The sequence below is a fragment of the Strongylocentrotus purpuratus genome, unplaced genomic scaffold (assembly GCF_000002235.5).
Source record: "Strongylocentrotus purpuratus isolate Spur 01 unplaced genomic scaffold, Spur_5.0 spur5_scaffold_7, whole genome shotgun sequence".
Taxonomy (NCBI): domain Eukaryota; kingdom Metazoa; phylum Echinodermata; class Echinoidea; order Camarodonta; family Strongylocentrotidae; genus Strongylocentrotus; species Strongylocentrotus purpuratus.
Window position 1 is genome coordinate 3,902,422 of NW_022145613.1, and position 14,767 is coordinate 3,917,188.

Consider the following 14,767-nt stretch of genomic DNA (forward strand, 5'->3'; position numbering starts at 1 on the left):
AAGAGCAATAAAATTATTGTTTGTTTTTTTACTTAAGTAATTTATCCTATTCATAGCTTAATGTGCCTTTCTATTTGTTTAAAGTTTTAGAAGGTTTGTTGCTATTTCATTTTGCTATTGGCCAATAAATTAAACTGTGTTGCTATGGAAATTAATCCTGTGTTTATTGAGTCATCAATATTACTGTACCTATCAATCAAGCAATTAATTTTCATAATTTGTAGCCCTTACTCATCCATTCATAAAGTCATATGATTTCCTTTGAGTCTTTAGAGACTTAGTTATGACAAGTAGTAAATGTCAGATTCCAGAAGTGAATTATATCCCAATCTGATTGATCCTCAAGATTAGTTTAGATTAGTTACTGACCTGATCCTCATCCCTTGTTTGATGTACCAAGAAATTGATTGAGCTGCAGAAAGGACATGAGGGACCGATGGATACTATATTTATTTATTTTTAAAAAATTGTGCGGTAATTCAATAACACCTAACTTGTGTTTCTGTTTAGCAAACCGAAAATTGTTATTTATAATGTTCATGAATACTTCTATCTACATCTGTTTTTATATCTTTTCATATTTTCATCACAGTTTCTCTTTCTTCTGCATTTTTTTACCCGGCCGCTTCCTCCACATTCTCTCTCTGTCTCTGTCTCTCTGTCTCTCTCTCTGTGTCTCTCTCTCTTCTTCTCTCTTCCTCTCTATCTCATCATCCTCATTTATCAAACATCAGAATATCATCTCTCCCTAAATTATTCATATGTCACATACATCAGAAGTAATCTTTCTCATTCTGATATGAAAGTGTCACACAAGAAAATGTTATATCGTTGGAAAGTGGCATTTTACTTGACAGAAGTGGAATTCAGCAATCCTGTTTTCGACAAAAGTGAAACCACTTGGCATTTTTTGGAGCCCAACTTTCCAGAACCTCTCTATCCATATTAGAAAAGTAATTCAATTTCCATAATTGCACTCAACTGTCCCATTTGTCAACCTGAATACAAGACAGAAGTACAGCAATCCTAGAGTACTAGCAGTGGGTGAATTTATGAGGGCCTGTGTTTGGGAGTGTTTCCCCAGTGCGTCAATGGGATGTTCATGCTTCATTTAGCTGGGATTTGATGAGCTCATCATCTGACAGTGTAGCTTAACCCTCTCCAGGCCTGTCTCCATCAGCTCGAGTATGCCAAATAACCCGCTATTTTAACTATCCCGATCGCAAATTAACCAGTTAATTCACGTCTCCATGAGCCCGCAGTTGCAATTAGTGGGATATTTGGTTGAGAAGTATCCCGAGAAATCTTGGTTCTTGTTTCCAAAATATCCCACTATTTTAAAAACAACAGGCTAATTTGAGCCCATCCGAGCTAGTTTGTGATGAGCGTATCGGTCTGGTGAAGTTGCAATTTTGAGCTGGACAGGCCTTCTGTGCCACAAAGTTTATGAAATACTGTTATATACTAACTTTAAAAGTGTCCTGTTTTCCCACCTCAAGTCTACATGTGCCTTATATGGGCTACAATCTGAAACCATCTTCATCACAATGTCACTCTTCTGTGACAATTCATTTTAAAACAAGAAATTAGGTGCCACATTCAGCTGCAAAGTAGGAAACGTTTGACCTATGTCACGAACCCAGCTTCTGATATGATGTGACATCGAAGCTTTCAAACCAACTTAAACTAGCTAGGACCTGTCTGACCATAGTTTCCTCTTACAATAATATACTGCTTCATATGATTTAATATCAGATGGTTGACATGATGGTGTCCAGGGTATATGACAACAGACAAGGGTGTTGCTAGACCAATCTAAATTGAAATGTCAGATAAAATTATATGACAAGCTAGCCAAAACTTCCAACCAGCAAAAAAAGAGGCACAAGATTTTAAATTAAAAATTTAAAATGGGGTTTGAAATGGTCGTAGCAACACAGGAAGAGGAATAAAGGAGCCCAAAGTCTCTGCTCAACTACAAGAATCATAAGAACCATCACTTATGGAAGTTGATGGAATCTTGGTTTACGGTAAAATGAGGGTCAGTAGAAGCTACCACAGAGATATCCTTACCTTCAATTCAAGTTGCTTGTTGGATACCACCACGTTACAGTTTTCTCTCTCCACATCACTAAGACCAGTGTCAGTTGATGATAACCCATTCTGTCGTCATGAAAATTAAAATGAAAAAAAGAAGATGCAAACATTCATTAAAGAAGGACTTGCATGATTTAGGGCCAGAAAGTGTGTTACATAATGCTCTTGAGAGGATAGTAGGTTTGCCATTAAGTCATAAATGAGGGCATACTTTTCTAAGCAGCTTCCAAGTACTCAAAATGCTGAGCAAGCTACATTAACGTTCACATCCTCCTGGGTACCCACATAACACCTGGGTGGAGATTGGCAAATGTAGATTAACGTCTTGCCATTTTAGTGCCCAAGCAGGATTTGAACCCTGTACCTTGTGATCTGCAGTGACTTAGTCCACTAGACGACGACACCTCTACAACTACCTCTAACCCTAACTCTAACTCTAAAATTATATCTTCGATAAAATAAAGGCCAGAGAAAATATCCTCTTAGAGACTGCTGGGCCACCTAACCCAAGAACAAGGGGATAGAAACAACAACAAAAAAGAGGGGGAAAATAAATCGTTGTTATCATTTGATTCTACTCACCTGTAACCGTTTACAACTCTCTGCATTATCACACAGTGATTCCACGCTGCTTGCGCTCCGTAACCGTATGATCTCCTCCTGTAACGCCTCCAGCTGAGCATTGCACGACTTATTCTCTGCAACAGCGCCCTCTAGTTGCTTCTCCAGACATGTGCGGGCCTCACGCTCTTGCATCAGCTCCCGCATCGTTGTCTCTTTCTGTATAGAGAGAAGAAACAAAAAATTAAATGTTTGTTTATCATATCCTTGGTATCTATAATTATGAAAGGTACATACATACTGGTATTTTTAGTCAAATAGATTAAAACTGTTCAGCGTTCTATAAAAAGACACTATTGAAATTTTCTTCGTAACTTCACATGAACTTATAATACCTTGTGTTGTACCTCTTCGAATATACTTAAAACACACACATACACACAAACAGATCCCGTCCAATGATGTAACGGAAAGCCTCGTCCACATATGACAATGGTATACCACAGGCTTTGTAAAGATGTTGCTTGGTCTTTTGCAACCCATGGTAACCCATAATGAGCATCTACAAACTTCGATCAGCCTGGAAGAAAATTGCTATAAAAGTGAGAAGTAGTATGAGCTCAAAATTAGCCTGTTTCGAAGATAAGATACTCACATAAAATTTCATGTGTGCAAATCTTTTCAGATCAAGCCTCAAACCTTGCTATGGCACCACAGAAATAATGTAGTCCATAGAAAAGTTTTTCAAACACAAATTTTCGTCCAAAGTGTCATTCGATGGTCATCAACAGTGGTGAAAGAAACACATCTCTGTATCGCACTTATGATTATCCTGACGATCCTGAGCTTCCCCCGTACAAGATCACATCAGTGGCAGACCGACCGATCAAATGATTTCCCTCATTCCCACCAGATGTCCCCATCCAATCAAAATTCCCCCACAAAACCGAGGATGACAGCCCCCTCCGTCCAACCGGTGGTAAGATGGAAGGGGCAAGATCTGAGGTGTTACAGACTAGAAACACGAGAGGTAAATAGTTAGTCCTCAGGGGGCGACAGATTCATGCTTTCTGGCTTCCTCTACCTAGCACAACTCCCATTCCGAAAGAAGGATGGTGACTGAACTTGGTCTGCACCTCCTGCCCAAGCAGCTAGCTAGTCTTCCTACCATAAACAGTTACCACGGTAACCTCTCATCCAGTGTGATGTCCTCCATTATGGCTACAGATACCTGACTATTTCTTTGTTTATCAGTATTAGAGAAGTATAGTCATTACAGCAGCACAGATCAAGAGGCCTCTAAGCTAAAACTCTCTTTCACACCCAGCTCTGCCAGCGAGCTTAACATTTCATTCCATCTATTGATAATTCATGGCCGGGGGCGCTACTGAACCTCTGCCCGGTAATTGGGGGAAGCGGAGGATAGGACGATGTGAGTCAGAGCAGAGGGATATCCCAAGGAACATTACGGAGAGAGCAGGAACATCTTTATCATATTATTCTTTTCTTTATAACTTTTCCTATTTTCCTTCTTTATATCTTGGAGAAAAACAATAAGCGATATAAAGGAGACATAATGAAGTCTTTCTTTATCTTGTTCTTTTAGCATGCTTTACAAATTGGACTGCAAAATATTGTTGTATCATACTATTCCTTTGACTTAAAGTTGTCTTCTAATATTTACAAATCATATCATCCACAAAATTCTTAAATTATCTCTACTCAAAAGCACACTAAGTTCAAAATTGTCCTCATTATTAGAGTTGTATTACCCATATATCAAATTTTATCCATGCTTCAAATCACTCAAACTTATTCAGCACTTTGGATATTGTTTCAACTTTATTTCTGTTCCCACCCTCCTAATTCAGCCCTCCCTAAATTTGATAACTAACTGCATCCTACATGTACGAGTGAGAAAATACGATACTGAATTTTTAAATCAGTTGCTAAAATATCTGACAAAAACTACGATGGAATTAAATGAATCTCTTCCCCTTCCATTTTTGTGAAAAATTGTAATTTAATAGCTTCATGAGTGAAAATGCATCTAATGTGACCTTGATAGCATCACATTGTTTGTCTTGAGAGTTTTCGCCTTGACAGTGAGCCCTCGGGGTTCCGTTGGCATTCAGCGCGTTCCTTGGCTTCCAATCATGACACGATTGATTTTATTTCAGATAACAGCTTGTCGGTAATTTCATATTTAGGAATTACTTCTTAGCCCTCCTCGTTCATTATGCTGATTTGGACCTATTATTGCATTTCATAGTTTTCCCTTTTTTCTGCAGCTGACAATTAAGGCTCTCTGATTGCATCAGTTTTGGGGAAATTTCCTTGTAATTTTGGAGGGGATAAAATCAATTGCAGTTGTTATTGTTTGTGTTTTTCCTGAGGCAGTCATGTGTAGATGACACCTCTACGTTCACATGATGAGAGCATGAATGAAAACGGCATCGGGTGTCGGGGCTCCGCAAACAAAGGGACGCGGATAGGGGAGAAAAGAAGAAAAGGCGAGAAAAAAGCAACCGGTTTTCATAAATGGGACAGTCAGTGAAGGCTAAAAAGGAATATGAGGGGTAACAGAGAGAACTGGAGACAGGGGTTAGGAGAAAGGGAGTGAAAGCACTTGAAGAACAATATTGATGTTTTCAGAAAAATAATTCCTGATGTTGTCTTCAACCTACTGGATACCTCAAGAAAACACAGTTGCACTCCCTTATCAAGCCTGACCAGCATCAATAGTGGTTCTTTTTAAGGGGGGAAAGAACAATGGTAGAAAATACTGAAAAAATGAAGTATACACAAATTAGGCTCAAATTGATTCACCACTAGAGATACTAGAGACAAGTAATGGTACTAACCCTTCATTCATACTACCAGCATTCATCGTATAGCTATACAATAAGTAATTACCCCTATACAAATTTAAGTTCGTCGCGAACTCGTATTATGCTCGTGGTAAGCTTAATAAGATCGTTTTTTAGGCTTTAAGCTCGTAACACGCTCCCAGGACGCTTGTAACGATCTTACAAAATCTTGGCGAGCTCGTGCACGAGTTCGCCACGAGCTCGTGGCGAACTCGCGGGTAAACTGGGGAGCTCGTGGCGAGCTCGTGGATAAAAGAGGGAGCTCGTGGCGAGCTCGTTGGTAAAAGGGGGAGCTCGTGGCGAGCTCGTGGGTAAAAGGGGGAGCTCGTGGCGAGCTCGGGCGTAAACTGGGGAGCTCGTGGGCGAGCTCGGGGGTAAACTGGGGAGCTCGTGGCGAGCTCGTGGGTAAAAGGGGGAGTTCGTGGCGAGCTCGGGGTTAAACTGAGGAGCTCGTGGCGAGCTCCCCAGAGCTCCCCAGAGCTCGCCACGATCTCGCTGGTAAACAGGTGATCCAGCTCCCAGGAAAACAGTTAGGTATACAGTGTGAGTCCCAAAAAAATTTACACCTAGAAAATTGCTAATTATTTTAAAAATTATCTGTGAACAGTAAATTATTATACATTCTATGAAAGAGTGTTTTATCTTGAATCATTTAGTATCATTTTTGTGTGGTATGTTTGGATGAACAGGAGGCATTGCATGCGAGAGTGCAAAAATCGACTTGCGCCAAAGTTGCTAATGTGATGTTTGAATAAAACAATTGCGATATGGGTATTATTTCAGTCATTACAGATCAACACAACATCCCAAACAAAATTAATCATGCCACACATATCAAAAATTGAATATAAAATATCAACGAACATTGTTAGTGTGTTTGCTTGTGACTCTGCTTCTGCAAAAAACATATGCAATGCATTTCATTTGATACATTCAATTCATTCTCTCACTCCGCTGATCCCAACATAATACATACTGTAGGCATCACTTTGGCGCAAGTCAATTTTTGCACTTTCACAAACAATGCCTCCTGTTCATCCAAGCGTGAACACATACCACACAAAAGTGATACCAAACGATTTGGAATAAAACACTCTTTCATAAGATGTATAATAATTTACTGTTCATAGATGATTTTTAGAATAATTAGCATTTTTCTAGTTGTAAACTTTTTTTTGACTCACACGGTATACATGTATATATTTTAAAGTTCCCTTCAGGATGCCAATTTCTTTTATTTATTCTATTAATATATGTACATGTATTTTTAAAATGTCTTGGGCCAAGGAAAATGAGTTCCTACTTCCTAGTTTCTTGTCTCCACCAGCATCCTTTTTATGTAATTTTTTTTAAAATAAAAAATATTGATCTGAAGATATCTCTCACCTGAAATAATTAAGGTAAACAAATGCATACTTTATTATTTTGATACATTTTTGAGCCTCTTTGTCAGAACATATGCAATTACATTGAAAGTTCAGAAAATTTGTGTTGAAATTGAAACAATAGCTTTTTCATGCTGAAGTAACCTGTCAAATTACTTGTAAATTTAATTAAATTCTTTTGAAACTTTGAAACATTTATTTGCAGCATACCAGATTGGGAAGGGGGGGGGGGGGTTGCCATTTATTCTGACTGTATCATATATTTAACACCTTGAAATGTCACTATCAGGTATTACATAAGAGCACACACCCAGACCTTGATTCGAGGTCAACTCCCTGTTTCTAACTTGCTCTCTCCTTATGTACATAGGATTCCCCCTCCTTACACACAAATCCCTATTCCTATCTCTTCTCCCCTCTCTCACTTTCTTGTGTACACTCTCTTGTGGAATTACCACTGGTAGCATTCCTGATAAGAATGAATTGACTTGTTAGGCAGATTTGGTCAGCCATTTTCTATCTTGTTTTTGTGGAGAGCAGACATGGATTTTGAATGGTACTGCATGCTGAAGCTCCTTTGTTTTAGGTAAGAGAAAAACTTATTTCTCACACCTTATAACTAAATGTTCTACTTGTGTTCTACTTGTGTAAGACTAGGCCAACAGTTAGGCCTACCTCTCTTATACATTTATGAAAGAGAAGTGTAGAGTAATGATTAATGAGATAAAGTATTTATTCTCTTTCTAAATCTAGTGAGATATCTTTTCATATATTGGGAAGTTTGTTTCTCCATCTATCTAGCACATACATGTAGTATATTCACTTCATTAAAGTAACATTAGATATAATCTAATTCTCTTCTCCCCACTCTCACTTTCTTGTTTACTCTCTCTTGTGGAATTACCACTGGTAGCATTCCTGATAAGAATGAATTGATGTGTTAGTTATAGGCCACTTTGGGCAAGTCTTTCTCCATCTTGCTTTTGTAGAGAGCAGACATGGGTTTTGAATGGTATTGCAGCTCCTTTGTTTTAGGTAAGAGAAAAACTAATTCCTCACACCTTATAACTAAATGTTCTACTTGTGTATTTATAGGCCAACAGTTAGGCCTACCTCTCTTATACATTTATGAAAGAGAAGTGTAGAGTAATGATTAATGAGATAAAGTATTTATTCTCTTTCTAGTGAGATATCTTTTCATATATTGGTAAGTTTGTTTCTCTATCTATATAGCACATAGTATATTCACTTCATTAAAGTAACATTAGATATAATCTATGTGATAAGGTTATATTCATGTAAATATTCCTGTATCTTGACTGACAAACCCTATCATTTAGGCAACATGAGAGCACATTAATGCATTTTGTCTGAATACTGAAAACTAGTTTGCTAGCGGATATAAAGAAGGGATTGTTCTAGAGATCCTATAGTATATGTACATGTATCATTACTTGGTACCCTGGGTTGGTGAATACACTGACAAGAAGGGGGATGCTACATAGTTATTGTATGAATACCGCTTTATTAGTTTGGATCTTTGTAATATTATGAGTGATTAGAATGATGGAATAATTACCCAAATGGATAATAATATTTCTTCAAAGGCAGAGTATTATACAGTGTAATTACTCACATATTTAATTTCATTATACAGTGTAATTATATAATTTGGAAATCATTTATTCATTCATATCGTTGTGTGAAGTTGTGAACCCTGCATACAGGTAACATGTATTTTACAGGGTTTGTATTGACTCTAATAAAAAGATACTTTTTTTAAGTTATATTTTATGTTATATCTTTTCTTTCTGTACTTTGATATATTAGTGTTTTCATTGATTGATATCCCAGAAGTAATGAGCTTTTAACTTTCCCTTATTCTAAAGAGGATCACTGTATTCTTCACCAGCTTGCCAACTGAATTGTCCCTGCACAGCCAGCCTGCAGATGTTAACAGGATATTGGAAGGTTGATAAGTTAGATAAATATATATGCATGCCAATAGCTCAACAGGATCATCAAGTTCACCTCTATATGTAGACACAAATTAGTTCTCAATAGGGACTTTTAGATTTGCACGAAGACAATGTGGATTGCTACGGTCGACGTCCTTTTTATGCACTGCCTTCAATGGACGTCACAGGTTTCAGTCCACGCAAATCTAAAAGTCCCTAATGCCAACATGCTGTTGAGCACGCCATTAAGCTAGCAGCCATTTTTTTCCACAAGATTGTCGACGAACTCGTACGAACTCGTTGACGAACTCGTTGACGAACTCGTACGAACTCGTTGACGAGCTTGTCGACGAACTCGTACGAACTCGTACGAACTCGCCAACGAGCACGCCAACGAGCTTATCGGCCAGTGACGAGCTGCATATTTGGAGCACGCCAACGAGCTCGCGTGCATGCTCGTAGCTAATTTGCATATTTGGAACGAAACGAGTTCGTCTGCGAGTTCGTCTGCGAGTTCGTCGACGAACTCGTGGGCGAGCACGCTGACGAGCTCGCGTGTTAGCGTACTGAAATTTGTATAGGGGTACTTTGTTCCTCGTCTGAACGTTGTATAAAGAAACATTGTATAATGGAAAGTAATATAAAGATCGAAACGTCTGTTTGAGCATCATTTTAAACAAAATCTCAATAAAGAATCAGCATCCTAATCTAGTCTGAACATTGTAAAAAAAACTGTATACCTGGGCGGGGCTTATCCTAAGCGCACAATGATGATTGGCTAGCTGTCGTGTATACAAGTTTTTCTTTTCTTTTCTTTAAACAAGTTTCATATAAAATTTGTTTGGTCTGAACAGGCTATCAGATATTCATCAAAATGAGAATATTTTTATCACAGGCTTTTGAAGCAGAGCTTAGAAAGGGGATAGAAAAATAAAGTGGAAGGGGGGGGGGTGCAAAAAGCAGAATGTATCAAATTACCTGTCACTCAAATTCATACATGGTTTCTTAATTTCATGAGAGTGAGCGAGGAAAGAAAAACAGAACCCTAGCTTAGAATAGATTAAGATGGGTCAAATTAATCACGGAGGCACATAATGTGTTGACTACGTCATCCAACAATAACATTGTGCTCTAGATTGGGTCGATAGCCTGGGTATAGAAGGATCAAAATGAGGATGAGGTATGGGTGATGTTAGTTCTAAAAGAGGAGCAGCAAATTGAGAAGACCTTTCACACTATTACGATTTTTCACAAGAAGGATAGGTGTAAATCACACAAACTCACTACAGATTCAATGGTTGCTGTTATTACAGCTTTCCATATTTACAGTCTAAACTTTAATTTCTACCAATCGTAAAGCTGTTGAAGATATCATAACGAGACCTGGTGTGTATAATATAATCCCCCATCTGGCAAGCTACATTAGATGGTGCTCAACTGAAAAAGACAATTCATAGAAACTACAATTCTATCTTTAATTAAGATTAAGTACATTCCTCTCTGCTCCCTCTCCCACCTCAGGAAAAAAGTATTTATACTGCAGTTTTTGGGTAAGGAAAGATTACAATGTTTCATCAAATCCTGGGAATTCATGAATAATACAAAAGGATGAAATGATGGAACTCTCTTTACTTCACAATATTTTGTAAATCTATATGGGCTAGAAAATATATATTAAATAAAATATTTTGATGAAGAAATGAGCTGGTGTGAAATCTCCAATGCTAGTAAAGATGAGATGCAGAGATGTAATGAAATTTGATTCAATGTGTAGGGTGAGTGCCCTGAGCATATCTAGTCTAACACTATCCAAAAGCCCGCACATCTCCACAGAATATATATTGAAGCATATACACAAAATTATTTTGGCTTGAGTTCAGTCTAAACCAGCTCAACAATTGTTGCCAAGAACAATTGCATTACACAAGCTTAAACATTAAATAAAAGCTTAATTTTGAATGTACAATTGTGCATTTCTTGATAGGTCAAGGTATAAATAGTAAAACCGAAATATGCACGGTATCATTTGCTTGCTCTAATAGCCTCTTTCCCTTTCTTTGGAATCGTTATTCATTTGTATCTCGATTTATGAGTTTCCTAAGATCCTAATATGCCAGAGTGTAACAATTGCCAGAGGCGGTGACATCTTTCCTTTTCACTGAAAAACTGGAATCGTCTTGACAAAGTGCAATAGCAGACCATCCAGGTTCCCCTTCAAGGTTCTCACTGAGAGTGTTGCTGTGTTCCTCAACTACTTTAGTCTCGAGAAAGAAAAGGAAAGATGATTGAATTTTTGATCTTGGTAGTGAAATCAGACACCTCCTGACATCGTGCAGGAAATTTGACGAAACTCGAGATCGAAAATCCCCCTCCATTAACGTTCCTCCGAGCGCTGGGCATTTGTTCGGGTGGAGAAGCTGGCGTGAAAATCTTCGCCAAGCTGAACAATGATAATAGGGCATGAATTTGTAATCTGTCAGTGTGTTAAGCCTGGCTTTTGGGAATCCATGAGTGCCACTGGGGGGTTTATAATCGAAAATCTTGGTCTTTGCCCTTTTTGGCAACTATTCCGTTTAAAGTTCAATCTTAACTTACTTATCAAATAACTTCCCCTTCCAGCTTAACCCACTCATATCAAACTATGCTCACTTCACATCATCCATTTAAAAAGAAGGAACTTTAATGTTATAAACAAATTGGGAGGAAGGGCACTTTTGGAAGAAAGACAGATGAGATATTGTTTGATTTCAGAATTCAATGAGTTCTGTTCCCTCTATTTATCTCTCAAAAGACCCAAGTGACTTATCAGCCTTTAAGCTTTATCTGTACTATTACAAGTAGGCATTTCAACCATTTTAACACGTTTCTTACAAACTTGTGACTCCAATCTCACCTTTCGTTCACCATACTGCTGATCAAAGCCTGGCCTATGAAAGTGGCAACACATCACTCACAGCCAGAAACAAAACATAAAAACATACTTGTGGGACCGAAGGCAATTTTGAAGTAGTTGGTGACTAACATGGATGTCAGAACTAATTTGCAGAAGAGTACGTCTCTGTACAACAATGGCTTTGTAGCGTCTGTGATTCCTATGTACCTGTTGCCTGATAATGGATCTAGCAAAGAGAGATCAAATCCGATTAGATTTTGAGATGGCTATTTCCTGATTTTGACTTTGAATAGCATCTTTCTTTTACCCCGATGACGAGTATTAAACATATGGTATGTTAAGTACATTTATATTGAAAACTATGACGAAAAACCTTAAACATGCTTAAATTTGAAGTCTTTTTAAAGATTCTAAATAAGATTTTAACTACAAGCATGAGGCTCATTGACACTAAGGTTAATACTTAGTCACACCGCCAAACCAAGTCTATATTCAACTAAAAACCGGCTGATTCTTTGCCATTGTACAACATGTAATTGTTTGATTGGTCAGGTTTTGGTCTGGCGTCGATCTTGTGTTGGCCTGGTGTCGGTTGGGTGTTGCATGGTCGGGTGTCAGTCTGTTGTCGGTCTGTTGTCGGTCTGGTGTCGGTCTGGTGTCAGTCTGGTGTCGGTCTAGTGTCGGTTGGGTGTCGGTCAGGTGTCGGTCAAGATTCAAGATTCAAGATCTTGAATCTTGACCAAGTCTGGGGTCGGTTTGGGGTTGGTTTTGTTAGTTTGACAGGAGTGTAAAACAGAGCAATATTGGGAATGTAGCTTTACCAACAAACATGTAAATCAAAATAGCCTTGCTGATTAGCAACTTTTATAGAAACATTGGGATGTTAGTACAACTGTAACTTTTGGACTGTAGTATAAATTTCATATATACTTAGTGAAAGTCTGTCACATAGAAAAAATGCATAGAATGGCAATTTTGTTTTGAAGCACAGTGTCATATATACTGTTTCAAAATATCCCCTGCAGCAGTTTTTACTCTAGAATGACTAATTACTTTTGATGAACACGAGCAAGGGGAAATCAAAACAACATACATCTCGCATTGATTAAATCTAATCACCGACTCACCCCTTCCTGATGATGCACCTCATCCTCACACCTCTCTCTACTCTCCTCAGAGGAATCCTCCATTTTGTTCACAAATCACATCAAATCACACAGAATCCTACTCCTGGTTTCTTTCTGTTCCACCATGACTAGTCCAATTTCTTGTGAAACTCTCCTAAAAAACAGCAGTCTTTGTGACATGGTGCTTTTAGAACCCCCTTTGATCCCAGTCTTTTTTTGTCTCCTTCCAGAAGTTTGATAGGTGCATCCCCTTTGTGTAGTTCATGCCAACTTTCAATTTAGAGAGCCCCTCCTTTCTCCTTCCCTAGCCTAGCTAGAATAGCTTGATTTTCCCCTATTGAACTTTTAAAAATATACTTTGGCATCAATAAGTTGGCTAGTCTAATGCTACAGACATTCATCAACTCTCTAAAAGTTAATCATATCACTTTGACCTTTTAAAATATCAAATAAAAATAAATCCAATAGGTCTATCCTATCAAATTCTAATGTTAAAGCTGTTTTGGTTGTATCTTCAAGGTATTAAAATTTGATTCATATTGTATCTATTACATTATATATTATTGTCTAGTAAACTAGAAAAAGAAGCACTAACACAACCCCTTTATAAAAAATAACTCATTATTAGGGTCTTAATAACTTCCAAGACATTTTCTCCCTTGCATTGCCTCATTATACTCATCCTCAATGCATATAGAGTCACTGGATTGTTGTAACGAATCACTCATAAAGCAACAATGATTTTCATATTATGTAGATTACTAAAAGTATGAATATACAAGGAAAACAAGACTAATTCAAGAAGCAACCCTCATTTCCCTCAGGATGAGCTTATCCTGCAAAATTTATTCTCAAACCAAAATAAAAATTCCCAAAATGATGTCCCAAAGGGCCTCTGATACCACGAGGGAGGAGAGAGGGAAGGGGGAAAGGAAATTACAGTAGAGGGTAGGTTCTTCCTCCCCCCCCCCCCCCTCGATCACTCTCTCCATCAACTCTCTCTCTTTCTCTCTCTCTCTCTCTCTGTGGCTTCCGATCAAGTCAGTTGGGAGGGTGGTTAGTAGAGAATGATTTAGTCACAAGATTCCCTAGTTTAAACTGGAGGTTATCACAAGGAGGTCACCATTCATCCTACAGTATAAAGTCACAACCTAGTTTCAAAACATGAAGCATAAAGTCAATAAATTTTGAAGCGAAATATTATCACCTGTCTGCAAAAAGGGAAATCCCAAAAGAAAAAGGAGAAGAAAAGAAGGGAAAACTAAGGAAGGGTGGATTATTGAGGAAAATAAGAGTAAGAAGCAGCACAAGAGTATAAGAAGAGGGGGAAAACAGGAAAAAAATGAACATGGATGGAAAGCAGAATAATATGGGGACAAATTTAATTTCAAAAATAAAATAAACAGGAAGGGTGAAAAAGAAGAGAAGTGAAGAAAGCTAGAACAATTTAAATAATGTTCATGGGATATGAATAGACACCAAATTGGCCATGACTCTGAATATTACTGTAAATGTTGAAAATATGGATAGGATGAAGGAGTACTCACCATGGTGCCTTCACTCTTAGCTTTAGCTAGCTCCCTCTGGAGTCTGGCTACAGACAGCTTCTCTCTGCAATCAACAGAAAATTATACACATTTAATATGCAACATGCAAGGCACAGCAGAGCATGCAATAGTCTTGATTGGAATTTGCTACGTATTCAGAAATTGAGGCTAAATGTTAACACCTGATTTATGCATGCATTCAGAATATAGCATTTTGTATACAGTCACACCTGTCTTTTAATAATAGCCACCTCTCTATAAAGGCCACCTGTTTATAGTGGCCATGTATTTTGTATCCGTAAGTAAAGAAAGATGTGTTGTACAAACTG

General features: G+C 37.9%; 1 protein-coding gene across 1 annotated transcript in view; it reads right to left on the reverse strand.

Moving 5' to 3' along the window:
- The window catches only part of LOC100888199, a 72,625-nt gene extending 58,119 nt beyond the window's left edge, over positions 1-14,506 (reverse strand). The window contains exons 1-3 of the mRNA XM_030974585.1: positions 14,439-14,506; positions 2,680-2,877; positions 2,074-2,163 (exon numbers count right to left, since the gene is read on the reverse strand). Of these exons, the coding sequence (XP_030830445.1) occupies positions 2,074-2,163; positions 2,680-2,877; positions 14,439-14,441 (291 nt within the window). The 5' untranslated portion in view covers positions 14,442-14,506. The remainder of the gene's footprint in view (positions 1-2,073; positions 2,164-2,679; positions 2,878-14,438) is intronic.
- Positions 14,507-14,767: the final 261 nt, after the last annotated feature.